A 16,195-nucleotide genomic window follows, 5' to 3' on the forward strand; every position below is an offset into this window, starting at 1 on the left:
TCTGTTGTTTTATGTTTCAATGTGCTTTTTGCCCTTTGGGTGATATGAAATTGTAAACAAAACCAAAACACCTGGGTAGGAGAGTAAAACCTTTAGTCCTCTCTGGCTACACCTTCCCGTAACAAGTTTTGAAAACATCCTTAACCAAAAGGCACACTCGCTCCCAGCAGAAACATCTTACCTTTGTAGGGAGTGCAGTGGCTTCCTTGAATGCTTCCGTTTAATGGAGAAGTGCAGCCGCATATGGGGGTTCAAGATGAGAAACGCTGCTACACCGTGATGACACTGAAACTAGGAAGAGAATATTGGGGTTATTGGGACGTAATTTCCTTCCATTGAGCACAAATTTATTGAGCTCCTGTTATGTGCCAGTATAGTTAGGTGTCGGGGATTCAAGGAAGAGTAACCCTGCAGCCTGTGCGCCAGGATCTGGGAATTAGCCAGGGTTTCGGGGAATAATATGGTGACTTGACCACAGGGAGCCTGGGATATATGTAGCAACTTCTCAAGTTTGTGAACAGAGCTTTGAAATTATCCCAGAGAAATAATTTCCACCAGCCTTTCCTGAAGTTTATGTATTCACTTGAGGAACAAAAAATAACATTCGTGTGTTGACTATTTTTGGCTTGGCCCGGAAGAGAATAACATCAATTTTAGGTAGGGAACAGAGTTTTTATATTTGTATTACCACCCCGCACCCCCATCCCCCAACATGGCTTGAGGATATGATTCTTTTTTTTTTTTTTCCTTTTTTTACCCTTTATCTTCCTAAACAAAATATTAAAATCCTTTTGTACAGATACATATTGTGGCTTCAAGGGCTGTAGCTATACAGCCGGGCCCAAAGAGTTACCAGCATTTTCCTTGCTATTTATAGAATCAGTTCTCCTTTAAGTGACTTGTTAAAATATTAGACATTTCCTTTTGGTATAGTATTTACCATTTTTAGTGAAGGGCTGTGTTTTGACAGTGGTTGGTGGGGTACCCTCCTCGTCCCCTTCCTGGGATTGTTTGCTGAGCTGCACCAGGCTGACTGTGTCTTCTGGCTTTGCAGCAGGTCACTGGAGTTCTGCTTTCACACCTGTGACCTTGGGCGAGTAATAGGTTTTTGTTCCAAATCTGTAAAATAAGAGATCTGGCGATCTGACTGTCCCACTTTGTAGTTTATGATTCTGTTCTAAATCTTGAACATCTTGGTTCTTTCTTTTTTTACACTTCATTGGCAGGTATGGAATGGAAACAGTGTCCATTTCTTATTTTTCGTATTTTTGATTGAGTGAGGGTGGTGGTCAGTGAGGATGTATTATAGAAATGGAAAATGAATGTCTTAGTTAATATATTTTCTTTTTATTTGCCATCTACCCTACGAGGTTTTTGTTTGTTTGTTTGCCTGTTTGTTTTTAAGTGGGCTCCATCCCCAGTGTGGGGCTTGAACTTGTAACCGTCCCAGACCATGCTGTACCAGCTGAGCCATCCAGGCAGTCCCCTACTGGGTTGTTATAAATTTCTGACCCGAGTTTTCTATTGATGGACAGCTCCTCCCTCTGAAACTTTCCCCATTCCTGATGCTGTACTTGTTCAAAGTACATCTTATAGGTAGGATATACTACCATATTAAAAGAAGAAGTTATTTTAGTAGTTTTAGTCTATGCCTTGAGTTGTTTAGTGGCCAGATTCCATCCTGAAGTCTTTTTTTTTTTTTTTTTTAATTCCTTCATCGTTCTCCTTGCTTTAAGTTTATGAAGGATCTATCCCATGTTCTTATTCTGTATAGTATGTATGTTGGCCTTCACATCATTGATACTATTTGAAGCAGCCAGTTCTTGTGGGTCATAGGGAGAGCCCTTTTTTACTGACAGTTTTATATAATACAGAGTAGAGAAAGGTGATTTTCTAGGTGACACAGTGCTACATAAACACCTGTCTCTTTCATTAGATTGTTCAGTGTTTCAGAGAAAAGGCTGTGTTTTCCTTATTTTCTACTGGCCTCAACTCTGCCTTATTATATAAGGTATCTAATAAATAGTCTATTTTGATCATTCTAGGAGAACCTGGGGAGGGTTTATCATCTGTATACTTGATTTTCTACATCTGTGCTGCCTAAATATTAAATCATATTTTGTTTTTTTTTAAACAGTTTATTTATTTATTTGTTAGAGAGAGAGAGAGAGTGCACAAGCAGACAGAGGCGGAGAGAGAAGCAGGCTCCCTGCCAAGCAAGGAGCCTGATGAGGGACTCGATCCCAGGACCCTGGGATCATGACCTGAGCCGAAGGCAGAGGCTTAACTGACTGAGCCACCCCGGCATCCCTTAAATCATGTTTTGACAAACATATTTTTGTTTTCACTGGTTAACTGGGATACTTAAAAAAATGACTTAGGTTATTTCTCTTAGGTTAAAAGTCTTTTTTTAAAAACAGAATAATGCTTTTTAAAAAAATTTTTTCTTTTCTTTCTTTCTTTCTTTTTTTGGTGGTGGGGATTAAAACAAGCAAAAAAAAACCTTTAAAAGTTGACCACAGCAGAGTGTTTAAAATATCTCTATCAGAATGTTGATGTCTTTCTCTTCTCCTTCCCCACCTGGCATGTCCTGCTGTCTGCCTGTTCAACTAGAGCTCTTTCTGTTCCTTTCAGTCTTGGTTTCTCCAGTTTCCAGAATCCCTGTGATGAATTTGAATTGTGGTTTTCATACTATCTAAACTGTTAGGTGGTTTTTGCAGGTTGAATTTTCTAAAAGCCCTGAACTATTCTTTTCTACTATTTGCCTCTACTTGGATTTGTTCTCCTTCTGTTTGGTTTGGGCTTATTCCTTTGTTCTTGGAGGTTCTGTGGATTTTCTTCCATGTTTCCCAGCTTCTCCTCTCTGCTGGAAAAATTCCATTTCCCATTGCAGGACACCAGTCTTTCTGTGCTGTGTCACATGAGGTGACTCGTCAGAGTTCCCTCCAAGGCCTAGATCAGCTTTTACTTCTTCTGCAGCTCTTTCTCCTTCCTCGGGTTCTCACTTGTTCCCAGTGTCTGCACAGCACTGTCCATAGCCGCTGCCCATTAAATGCTGAATTAGCCACAGGAGACTAGTACAGGTACTGACCAATGCAGGAGCCTAGTCAGTTGTGTAAAATCTCCAAGAAGTACCCTAGCTTGTGAAGGCTTATGGTGGGAGAATTAAAAATTCCTCTTAGGTATTTGAGCAATTCAGTTATGACAACGTGGCTTTAAGCAAGGGGCAGCATGCAAATATCAAATAGATGCAATCAAACTATATTGATAATAGAGCCTATTCAAATGCTGGGTTGGAAAGAGCCCATTACCATTTTATCCCATGGAGTAAAAAATTAACCCGAAGGATTGAAACAGATGTTCATTTCGTATATTATAACTGCCTCAGCCATTCACTGGCCCTCACACCAAATGCCTTTTGTATTTCTAAGAATGTATCTAATGACTAAATATTTAATAAAAGTTGATTGCCCAGGATTCTGTAAATGACAGCAAAATATGGGTAAAAAGCAAATCTACCTAAATAATCTCTCAAATTATGTTTGATAAAGCAGAAAAAAATGCTGATTTAATTTAATTACATTTCTTTCATTTTAGTGATAACATACTTCCCAGGGCCTGTTACATGGCAGGAGGCACTGGGGTACAACTGTGAATTAAAACTGTGGCTGGTTGCCCTTCAAGAAATTGACAACTCTGGAGGGGAGATGCCAAATAGAAAAGCAATAAAAATACACTAAAAAGTGCCATAATTGGGGTGGGCATAGGTGCTCTGGAACATGCCCTCTGATCTTTGGAGTTCCAGGCATGTCTCTCAGGAAGACCTGACTCCTTCTCGTGTGAATCCCACATCTGCCCCTTAGCTCGCTGTGCAATTCAGAGTGAGTTACTTACGACCTCTAGCCCTCAATTTCCTGATCTTTAAAATGAGACGAATGACCCCTGCCTCGGGAGGTTTTTTTGTGAGGATGACATGAACATGATGATGTATTTCCCATGTCTAGAGTAGGGTCTGGCATACAGAGTCATGATTTATTTTATTGCCCTATTTACAGCTTGTGCTGCACCAACTTGCCAAACGAATTGCTCAGGTTTTTGTCCACTCTCCGCATGCAAGCTGCAGAGATAACATGCCCCATGTGACCCTTCTGGCCAAGTAGTGCTAAGGCAATGGGTAGGTGACTCTGGAGCGACTGCATGGGACCCCAGGGTGCCCGTCAGCTTTGTTGTTGTTGGTACCTCTGCAGCCATAGCTTCCCCCTTCTCTCCTCCTCCGATGGGTGATGGGTGTCTCCTGGGTGCGGTGTCAGTTGCTAGATACTGTGGGGAGAAAAGCCGAATTCTTATTTCTTTGAATAGGTTGATGGGACTTTACAGAAAGGGGGACTGTGGGGTTGGATCAGGCAAATAAAGTGTCAGGCAGGGATATAGGTGACACTTGGTTAGGACTTAAGGGGGGGAGTGCTGTTTTTATGCCCCCACATGGTAGAGGGGTGCCTCCTGGAAGAGGTGGCATTTCACCTGCACCTGATGGAGGTTGGTAGATCAGGGGAGGAGGAGAATAGGGATGGCAAAACTCTGGTTGGCTTGGGTATCAGGATTCCATGTGAGAAGGTGTCCTGCTGGGTGTATTACCTGTGGGTGAACCTTCCTTCTTGAATGTATGATATTACTCCCATTTTCTTATTTAAGTAAGGGAGGGGGAGTTGGAATCTCTGAGAAAGTAGCTAGTTCTCCAGACTAGGCATGCCTTATTATTTAACGTGTATCATTGTAAAATAAGTCTTTCCATTTCCTCATCCTAGGAAATTTGTGAAATAACCAAAACCTTTTAAAAAGGTATCTGGGAACTTTAAAAACTTCCTACCTTTCTTCTAAAACAAAAAAACCCCAAATTCTAGTACCCTAAAGAAATGTGGACAATTCACACTAATATTTAAGTTTTTGTGAGTTCTTTATATGTTCCTTACTCATTTTTCAATGGGAATATTAAATGATTTTAGCAAAAAAAATTGCTTAACCTTAAGAATGTTTTATGCATTAGGAATATTTGCTTCTTTTCTAATATATTAATTGTCTCTTCTTCTGCTTTGTGGTTGGCCTTTTAGCTTGTTTATTGTGTGTGTGTGTGTGTGTGTGTGTGTGTGTTTAATATCTAGAAGTTCTTATGTCTTCTCCCATTTCTTTTTTGCTCAAAAAGTATGCCTCTGTTCTGAGATCTGATGAAACTGTTCTTTTTTATGGCTTCATTTTTTACTTGTGACTCTTTCAGTCCATCTGGAATTAGTTTTCATATGACATGTGGTTCTCTGTTTCCATGTAGTTAACTAATTATATCAACACCATTGGCTGAAGAATATTTTTTTACCCAATGAATTATGATAAAATCATATATATATATATGTTTACTTCTAACATATTGAAGACACCTGGTTACTTACGTTTTATTTCATAGGTTTCTTTTTTTATTTATTTTTTTTAAAGATTCTATTTATTTACTTGACAGAGATCACAGGTAGGCAGAGAATCAGGCAGAGAGAGAGGAGGAAGCCGGCTCCCCACTGAGCAGAGAGCCCGATGCGGGGCTTGATGTCAGGACCCCGGGATCACGACCTGAGCTGAAGGCAGAGGCCCCAACCCACTGAGCCACCCAGGCGCCCCTATTTCATAGGTTTCTGATCTTCCTTTACCATTTATATAGCATACAACTTACTTAGTTTTCCTGTTTTAAATCATTGCTCTTCTTTACTTTTTTTGGGGGGGATGGGTGGTTTTGTAACAGATTACAAACTGAATTTCAGTGAGTCATATTTAACCTGTAAACATAATTTTGCTTGGCTTACTCATGTGAAAGTGTAAAAACAAAACAAAAATAAACTGTTGGCACCATTTAAAAATCTTTGGATTTTTCAGCTGGTCCAGAAAAATCAGAGGACATGGTTTATATATTAGCCTGTATTCCCACATGGTAAAAATGTGCTGGAGCCATGATATAGCCACCTTCCCCTCTAGAATAGTTGTGGACGATCTGGTTTTCCATAGCCCCCACCTCTCCTCCACTTGATCTTAGCCAAAAGGCTGAGAAGCGATTGCACCTCTCTTTAATGAGTTCTGTCTTGCTTCACTTTTTGTGCCTGAGTTCAGATACAAACTCATTGCACCTGGCTCAGACTTACTTGAATTTGTACTGCTGTTTTTATAAAAGAAATTTTTGTTGTATTAGATTCAATCCTTCATAGATCCTTTTGTCATAAGTTACTTAATTTATTATATATGTATCTATCTATCTCCACTTTATATAAATTATAGATTTATATAAATATTTATATATTTATATATTATATATCTCTCTCCACATTTATATATATATATATATATATATATCTCCACACACATCTATGTTACATATGTTAGCTCTAGCAGTGTTGACGAAAAAATGCTGTTCTTTACTGAGTGCTACTTGAACATAGTCCCTTTTAAAATTTGCATTATTTCAGCACAAAAGCCACATGAGCACAAAGAACATTGAGCATTGAGAGAAAATGCAAGAAGAAATAATTATTTAAGTCTTCAGGTTTAACAACAAAACCGCAACCGTACGGTGTGTGAACGAATGCATTTCCATTCTGTTGGTGGGAGGAATGTTGTTTCTTGGCTGAATTCCTTCTTCACAAAGCCTTTGATACCCCCGCTTTCTTTCATTCTCAACTTTACCCACGTGTTAACTTACAAACCCCACAACTGCTGAGTGTGCTGGGTGTTTTGACTGCTGATTTTAGCATCACTGCTTCCTTTGTCCCATTCTGTGATTCACATGAAATCAAATGAGTAAAAATATTTTCAGTATTCCTGCTAAGGATGAATCTGTGCGGATAGTAAATGTGTTTTCCTATCAGATCCGGCTTAGCAGTCCTCTTGTGGTGAACGCAGGGGCGGGACTTCTCTTCCTGTTTTGTTTCCATGGGAGAAGGGGATGCCCAGAGAACGCTGTGACACTGGTGCAGTAGAAAGTGGCCTGGACCAGGATCTGTCTTCTCACACCTAACGCAGTGTGCATTCCACCACATCAACTTTTTAAAATAGTGGAAGATTCTGAAATGGCCACATGTTTGTTTTATGTAATTTTTCTGTTAGTCACCAAAACAGTTGATGAAGAGTGTAGTAATAAATGCCTTAAACTTTTTTTTTTTTTTTTACTAATTGCAAATTAAGAGCATAAAGAAAATGTGCTTCTGTTTCAACAAAAGTGTGACTCTTGTCACACATAGGTGAACCATCAGATCACAGAACTTTAGGATTGGATCAAAGAATGAGCTAGTACCAAAAAAAAAAAAAAATCCCTTATATTTTCAGTAAGAGAACTTAGGTTCTGTGTTGTTACTTTTTTTTCCCCCTAAATTGTGCAGCTAGTTTGTCATTAAACTTGGAGTTGAAATGGGAAGAAATGTCTGTTCTGGAGACTGCCTGTCTTCCCTCAGTGTGGGATGAGTTCAGGGTCTCTAGATGAGCCCACATAGCAGTTTGTAGTTCCTTGTGGTGGGGTTTAAAAAAAAAATTTGAAGAAATAGACTTTTCACACTTTGTTCAGTCGCTTTGCCTACCAGGAAAAAGATCATATCAGAAAAGATTATTTTTGCTTTAGAAGATAGAAGTTGGAAAATAGGGAAGGGAATGTTCCTTTCCAGGAGCCCTTGGAGAATTCAGGAGAATTTGAAGTTAATGGAAACATTTTGACAGTGTGAGGACATTCTGTGCTCTCATTGGTGCTCAGAAATGTTTACTGAAAATCCACTTAAGTTGGCAGGCAGTGTTAGGGAAGATAGTCTGTCTTTTCTGTATTTAACAATTAGGAGACTTGTTTTCTCAAAAACTTCTATAACAAAAGAAAAGCAAATGCTAATTCTAGACAGTACTCGAGAAATGTTTGTAACGTCATACCACCGAGTCTCATTATGAGGGTATCTGCGTTACTTTACACCCTGTTGACCTAGTGATACATGTTCTGAATGATGTTATAGAAATCACTGTGAAGGTTTCGGAAAAAAGATGTTTCTGATCAGAGGGTCTTATTATTAAATTCACACTGGACAATTAAGGAAAATTTTTCCCAAGTTGTTTTTTCTTCTCCAATTGTGATGATGATTTTTTAAAAAAAATCTAGACCAAAATGTACTCAGTTTTAGGAGAATCCCATTTCTTTGCCAAAGTCTGCATAAGTTTGCTGTTTTAAGCCTGTGTTGTTCTTTTTATTATTTCTTTTAATGAGGGACAAGTGACATGGCTTTGTTTCTAAACACTAAGTGTAAGTATTGAAAAATACCGTGCTCCATAAAAAGCCCATTAAAGGAAAAACAGAAAAGATAAGTGACTCTTCAGTCCTAACACTGTTTTGAGGATGAATAAGCAGTAGCCTGGGTATAGATAGATTTTTCAGATAACTTCATCACACTTAGTGGTACTTTATTTATTTTTAGATACTAATCCTATTTTGAGCTTCTCAGTAGATAAACTGTATGTATGCATTTTCCCCCCTGTTTAATCATAGTTGTCTCTGTGTTCTGACTTGTAGGAAGAAAAAAAGAAGTTTGACAAAGAGACGGAAAAGAACTATAGTCTAATTGATAAACATTTGAATTTATCAGCCAAAAAGAAAGACTCACATTTACAAGAGGTATTGTTTTTACTTTCCTGTTTATTTGTTTCTACATTTCACTAAGGAGTGCATACCTTTTCTTTTTAAAATGTGCTTTTCTTTTGTAAACTTTTCATCTAGGATTATTAGGGATAAAAAAGAAAACGAACGGGTATCACCATGAATTAAGAAAAGAGTTCTTGTGGAACAAGACACAAAATAATGAATACATCTTACAGTGATTAATTCAGTAGAGATTCATAGTATTAACATTTTTGGTTCTGAATATATTTTCACAGGAACAATTTTATCTGGCATTACTGAAGAACAGATATATTATTTTCAGGAATAGATTCATTAATTGGCTTTCAAGATTTTTTGAAGAAATGAGTTGAATTTAATAAGCTCATCTACCATTTTGCTTTTATGTGAAGGCAGCATTAATCTTTTTTAACGCTGAAGATTCAGGAGTTCAGCATCATTGGGAGGAGAGAATCTGTTTTACTTGTGTTAATAGACTCTTTTTTTTTCCTTTGGAGGGAGCCATGTGTAAGGAGAAAGGAATTTATATCTTATCTCTCATTTTCTCTGTCTTTCTCTTGTCTAAATTCTCTGGCACTTGTGTTTTCTCACTCACACACTTGAGTGGAAACTCAGTGGCTTGCAATTTGGAACATATGTTTTCATTAAAAATAATGGTGTTTTGCAGCTGTTGGGATCTTGACTCATTCCACAAAAGTGTGATTTTTTTTCTCATTTGTTTATTTTTAAACACACAAGGAATCTGGGCATAATATACACTAATTGAATTATCATAAAAATGACACTAACAGCATTGGCTCCAGTATATTTAAATGCCAGATGTGTAGTTGCACACCGTGTGTGTGTGTGTGTGTGTGTGTGTGGTCATTTTGACATTCCCCACATGTCACATTTACTCTTCCCTTTTTAATAATTTTGACTGACATTTGGAAGGTGTTCGACAGTTTATAAAAGAGGAGGCGGGGGGTGCACCTGGAAGGCTCAGTCAGTTAAGTCTGCCATCAGCTCAGGTCAGGATCCTGGGACCCTGGGATCGAGCCTCCCATTAGGCTGCCTGCTGAGAAGGGAGTTGGCTTCTCCCTCTGCCCCTCCCCCACGTGTGTGTGTGTGTGTGTGTATGTGTGTGTGTGTGTGTATGCACGCACACACACAAGTGCACGCTCTCTCTCACTTATACACTCTGAAATAAATAAAAAATCTTTAAAAGAAAAATAAGAGAAATGAGCTTTTATATTACTTATTCCATACTTAACAATTCTGTAGGTAGGTAGGGCCCCTTTTCTGCTTGGTCCGTATTATGTAGAAAACCATACAGATGTTACAATCGTTCCATCATCTCCTCCCCTCTGGCCATTTTGAAACGACAGCTTGTTGTTTTAACCAGCTCTCCTTATGCCAGTGGCTTTCTACCTGTCTTCTCCTCTTACCTTTCTTTTCAGGTATTCCGAAAGGATTTTTCCTTTAGAAAAAACTATTTTCTGGGCTACAAGTAAATTTCCATCTTCACTTCCTTCTCTGATTATGTATCTCGTTCGAGCTGTTGCTCAGGCAAAATCTTTATGGCCATCCTTGGCCCTTTCTCTCCTACACCACATCTAGATTGTCAGCCCGCGTTGTCCTTAGTTTCAGGATATTCTCAGGATAGAGCCACCTCTGACTCCTACCGTCATCATCCTGGCCCATGCCCCTGCTTTACAGATTACTGTAAAGACCTCTTAATTCATCTCCCTGCTAACACCAACGTATCCCTGTAGTTTACATTCTATACAGTGAGCAGGGTCAGCCTGTCTTTATGTTGCTTCTCTGCCCTAGGCCCTCCCTAATTAATGTCTCCAGAGGCCCAGGGCCCACCGTCCTGTCCTCACACCCACGTGGGCTGCTTTGCCCTGACTGGCCTGGGACAAGCCTACTCCATGCTCAGATCCTTTGCTTTTGCTGTCCCTACTGCCTAGTATGTTTCCAGTCTAGACTCACATGCTTGACTCCTCCATGTACTCTCAAATAGTCTCCACCTAGAGTCCACTTTACTGGAGATGTCCCCAGACATCTTACTTAAGGTGTCCCCTGCCTTATGCAGCTTTGATTTTTTTCATACTCTTAGTCCCATTAGACATACTGTGTATTTGGTTGTTCCATGGCTTCTTGCACTCGTATTTGGTTGTTCCATGGCTTCTTGCACTCGCTTGTAAGCTCCTTGAGGGCAGCAACATTGTTTTTATTCAGTACTCTATCCTTTACACCTAGAGCATTGCTAGTCAGGGAGGAGGCACTTAATAAATATTTACTGAATGAAGAAGGGTGAAGTGCTTGCTCAGTGAGCTGGGGCTTCACTAATTTCATCATTCCCCAGGATAATTAAACTCCAGATCAGAAATTTGAAGAGACCTTCAAGATGAATAGTTTTAGTTTCATTTAAATTGTATATTCTGTCCTATCTTGACTGTATGCACTTTACAAATGTGCAGATTCCCACTTAAATCAGCTTTCTGTTGAAAGTGTGAAGGTTTAAAGGTGGGGGGGGTGCTCTTTAAAAGTAAAAGGTTAGTTTTGGATCTTCATTGATCTTAGCATTGGTGTATGTGTTCCTCATCTGCAGCGAACCGAGTTGAGGTGCTGGGGATGTTTATAAAGGTTGCTGAGAGTGGTACCAACAAAGGCATAGAAATTTGAATCATTCTTTCTCCTTGTTTCAAATGAAAATAACATAGGAGATAATGTCCCAAAGAGCAGGCTGGCTATTCAGTAATTCTGTTAGGACCATTACCTAAACCTCTACATTTACTGGGCATGATATCATCTACTTCCATCCACATTCCTGAATTCCAACTAATATTTGCGCTAGAACAGGTATCAGAGATTTGAGAAAAATCTATTTCTGTTCATTTTTGAAATATATTTTTTATTTTCTGAGCAGTCAAATGATTATATTTCAGTACATATTACTAGAGAAGTACATATTTTGACTACCTTTGCCTGAGATTAGTCTGTTCTCATATGTTACACATTTACAGCAGGAATGGCCAGAAATTAGATGATGATCAAATAGAAATTTGTTGAAAAAGTCACTTTTGCTTGGTATGGCAAAAAGAATAGTTTGAATATGTGTTTTTCCACAGCACCCAGCAATTAACTCAGTTCTCACAGTCTACCTGGAGACTGCATCAGTCCCAACAGGTGAAGGGCTCTGTCCCACAAGACAGTCCCTTCTTCAGATACCAGCTACAAATCAAGGTTATCACCTGTGTTTCTGACCTACTGGCTCTAAATTCGATGTTCCCTCATCTCCCTCCTCCAGTTTGATTCATTTGCTAAGAGTGGCTCACAGAATCGAGATAAAACACTTATTTATATTTACTGATTTATCATATAGAATAATATAAAAGTTAGAGATGAATAGCCACACAGAGTGGGGGCTGGAAGGGTCCCAGACACAGAAACTTCTGTCCCCATGGAACTGGGGTGTGGGGATGCACTCACATGTGTCCGGCTACGTGGATGTTCCGGAGTTCTTACAGAGCTTAGGCTCCAGTGCCCCTCCTGCCTCCCATTGCCAGAGGTCAGTGTGCAGGACTGAAAGGTCCAGCCCTCTGATTAATCAGTCTTCCTTGTGCTCTGTAGAAACCCCACCTTGCTGCCTCAGTAGCATAAATGCAGGTGTGCTCCAGAGGGGCTCTTTATCTGGGTACAAAAGATAGTCCTGCCACTCAGGACCTTCTGAGGCTTTAGAAGCTTTGTGCTTTATTCCACACATAGCACATTCACGATCTTGTGCAGCCACCACTACCTTCCATATCTGGAGCTCTTCTCATCTCCAAAGACTGAAACTCTCTATCTGTTGAAGACTACTTCCCCAGCTCCCTACCCCCTGCTCCTGATTATAGCCCTTCTGCTTTCTGTCTCTATCAGTTTGTTCTACATACCTTAAAAAAGTAGAATCCTACAGTATTTATCCTTTTGTGACTTGCTTATTCCATTTAGCATAATGTTCTTAGGTTCATCCATGTTATAACATGTGCCCAAATTTCTTTCCTTTTTGAGGCTGTATAATATTATCTCTATCTTTATGTCACATTTTGTTAGCCATTTATCTGTCAGTGGGCACTTCGGTTGCTGCCGCTTTTCTTTTGTAAATAAGGCTGCTGTGAACAGGGTTATATAAATCTTTTAAAGTTCCTCTTTTCAGTTTTTAAGAGTATATACCCAGAAATGGAATTGCTGTATCATGTGATAATCCTGTTTTTATTTTTTTTGGAGAGCTGCCATGCTGTTTTTCATAACAGCTGCGTCATTTTGCCTTCCTACCAACAGTGCACAGGGTTCCAGTTTCTTCACATTGTCAATGACACTTCTTTTCTTTTTTTTTTTAAGTTAGTTTTGTTTATTATTATTATTTTTGATAGGTATAAGGTGGTATCTTGTATTTTTATTTCCATAATACTTAGTGATTTTGAGCATCTCTCTAGGTGCTAATTGCCATTTATATATACTCTTTGGAGAGATGTCTGGATAAATACTTTTAAAATTGGCCAACTTAGGAAACCTGTGATGCCTTGTAAGAGTGGTTTCTAGGATGACCATTCTTGCTCTTCTGTTCCCCCATGGAACCCTGCTTCTCCCCCAGGTCCCTTCTAGTTGACAAAATAAGCTGGAACTCCCCACCCCCACCCCCTGGAATAGTCTCCTGACCATCGGTGTCTGTTTACTCCCAGAGGATGACACATTTTGAGGGCCTATGAGCAGGATTATCTATAGATGGGCTTCATGCCCTGGCCTACTTTATTTTTTTTAAATCTTTTTTAAAAAATTAATTAATTTATTTTTAATAAACATATAACGTATTTTTATCCCTAGGGGTCCTGGCCTTTTTTTTTATCCCCAGGGGTACTTTATCCCTTTTTTATCCTGGGGTTTTTATCCCCAGGGGTACTTTTTGAGAATCAGGTTCTTTTATGTTTTCTTTAATTGAAGTATGGTGGACACACAATGTTACATCACTTTCAGGTACAGCTATCAGTTGTCATCATAGAGCACTGTTACAGTACTGTTGACTATATTCCCTAGGCTGTCCTCATCCCCATGACTCATTCCTGCCATACCCGGAAGCCTGTACCTCCTCCCCACTTCATGCATTTTGCCCATCCTCCCTCCCCCTCCCCTCTGGCAACCATCAGTTCTCTATTTTAACGGGTCTGTTTTGCTTTTTTGTTCCTTAGGTTTTTTTTTTTTTTTCTTTTAGGTTCCACAAATATGTGAAATCATGTGGTATTTATCTTTCTCTGACTGACTTCACTTAGCATAACAGCCTCTGGGTGCATCCATGTTGTTGCCAGTGATTGCCGCTCCCCCCCCCCCCCCACGCAAATCTCACTCTTTTTTTTGTGGCTGAATAATATTCCATAGTATGTATATGTACCACATCTTTATCCATTCATCTGTCAGTGGACACTTGGACTGCTTCCTGTCTTGGCTATTGTAAATAATGCTGCAGTAAGTCAGTCTTCTCAAAGTAGTGTTCTTGTTTCCTTTGGGTTAATACCCAGAAGTGGAATTACTAGATCATATGGTATTTGAGAACCAGATTCTTGACATGGTACCCTAGCTGCCACTTCTTCAGTGCCTGCCTTCAGTCATGAGTCCTGAGGTGACTAGATTTCCCAAGTCAACTGTATTCTTAGAGGGTTTGTCAATGGAAATAATGGTTATGTGATTTTGACTGTGCGTGTATGGTTCAACCTTGGGTATCCGTTGGGGTTGGGGTGAGTTTTTCATGAAGAGCCATACTATTTGATGTTCAATCCTTGGGGTCAATCTCATAAAGGGCAGGCGCTGGCAAACTTTTTCTACAGAGTTAGATAGTAAAAATTACTTTTTTTTGTAGGCAGTCAGGTTCCTGTTGCAGCTACTCAGTTTGGCTGCTCCAACAGGAAAGTAGCCATGGAAGAGATATGAACCAGTAGCTGTGACTATGTTCCAATACAACTTTATGTAGGAAAACAGGCTGGGGGCCATATTTGGCATGGGGCTTAGAGCGTTGTGAACCTCTGATCAAGAGTTTCATTCCTCACCATCTCTGATTTAACCAGCCTCTGTTGCTTTACCACAGGCAGATATCCAAGTGGAGCAGAATCGGCAGCACTTTTATGAACTGTCTCTTGAATATGTATGTAAGCTTCAGGAAATCCAGGAAAGAAAGAAGTTTGAGTTTGTGGAGCCTGTAAGTATCACAGAAGGTTATTCCATTGTTAGATTTTTGTGATATAATAGAAACATTTTTCTTCCTGGATCGATTTTACCATTGCTGGGGGCCATTGTGCATACACGTGAAGTGCAAAGCATCATAAATTAAAAAGGGTGAACACATCACCATGAGTCGAGGAATCACCTTACAAATTCGTGGTTCTCAGCCTTACTGGCACAGCAACATGTAGGGAATATTATTTCTCAAGGACTCGGCAGTCAGGTGCAATTTCGGCCACCCTATTGTAGGTCCGCCCTTTAAAGAAAAGTCCTGTGACATAAATGTCAGGTTGGGAGAGACAGTGGTGCTTTGATGGATAATCTTTCCTTTGCTCGAGTTTGTTCGGAAGCAAGCACACCAGTCCAAATTTTGGTACTTTGAACAATTATCAGTAACAAATTATTTCTAACCCAAGTAAGTTATGGCAACCTAAATTAAGAACCAGCAGGTGAAGCATTTGAAACTATTTTGTCAGTTACTCTGGCTAATCTATAGACCTGTGTACAGACATGTGATTTGTGTTTGTGCTTATATGGGTGTGTTCTAATAGCTTTAGTTCTTTATATATATGTATTTGTGTGTGTGTGTGTGTGTGTGTGTGTAATGTGTATGGACACATGAATATATGTAAAGTGTAATTCATACTGTGGGTTTTAGTGGAAAAAAACCCAAGAAACACTGGAATTCATGATTCTCAAGATTAATTTTAATGTAGGTGCTTTTGCCTATGATTTTTTCTTTTTCTTTTTTTTTTTTAAGATTTTATTTTTCCTTTTAATTTATTTGACAGAGAGAGATCACAATAGACAGAGAGGCAGGCAGAGAGAGAGGAAGAAGCAGGCTCCCTTCTGAGAGAGAGCCCGATGCGGGGCTCGATCCCAGGATCCTGGGATCATGAAGGCAGAGGCTTTAACTCACTGAGCCACCCAGGCGCCCCTGCCCATGATTTTTAAAAAAAGCTTTACTGAGATAGAATTTACATCCCATACAATTATTCATTCCATGTGTGATTTTGAGAAGCAAAAAAAACCAACTACTAATGATAAACTTAAAATCGGCGTTCATAGAAGCAGTGGTCTAGTTAGATAATAGAATTAACTTTATTTCTTTATTTAAGATTTTATTTAATCAAGAGAAACAGAGATAGCGACAGAGATAGGAGACAGAGCATGAAGCTGGGAGGGAAAGGAGAAGCAGGCTCCCTGCCAAATAGGGATCCAGATGCGGGACTCAATCCCAGGAGTCTGAGATCATGACCTGAGCTGAAGGCTGACACTTAAGTG

At 39.5% G+C, this 16,195-nt stretch overlaps 1 protein-coding gene across 1 annotated transcript in view; it reads left to right on the forward strand.

Moving 5' to 3' along the window:
* ARHGAP10 (Rho GTPase activating protein 10) overlaps window positions 1-16,195 on the forward strand; it is a 314,545-nt gene that overhangs the window by 104,247 nt on the left and 194,103 nt on the right. The window contains exons 5-6 of the mRNA XM_059373466.1: window positions 8,570-8,671; window positions 14,778-14,888. Coding sequence (XP_059229449.1) covers window positions 8,570-8,671; window positions 14,778-14,888 — 213 coding nt within the window. The remainder of the gene's footprint in view (window positions 1-8,569; window positions 8,672-14,777; window positions 14,889-16,195) is intronic.

The sequence above is a fragment of the Mustela nigripes genome, chromosome 1 (assembly GCF_022355385.1).
Source record: "Mustela nigripes isolate SB6536 chromosome 1, MUSNIG.SB6536, whole genome shotgun sequence".
Lineage (NCBI taxonomy): Eukaryota > Metazoa > Chordata > Mammalia > Carnivora > Mustelidae > Mustela > Mustela nigripes.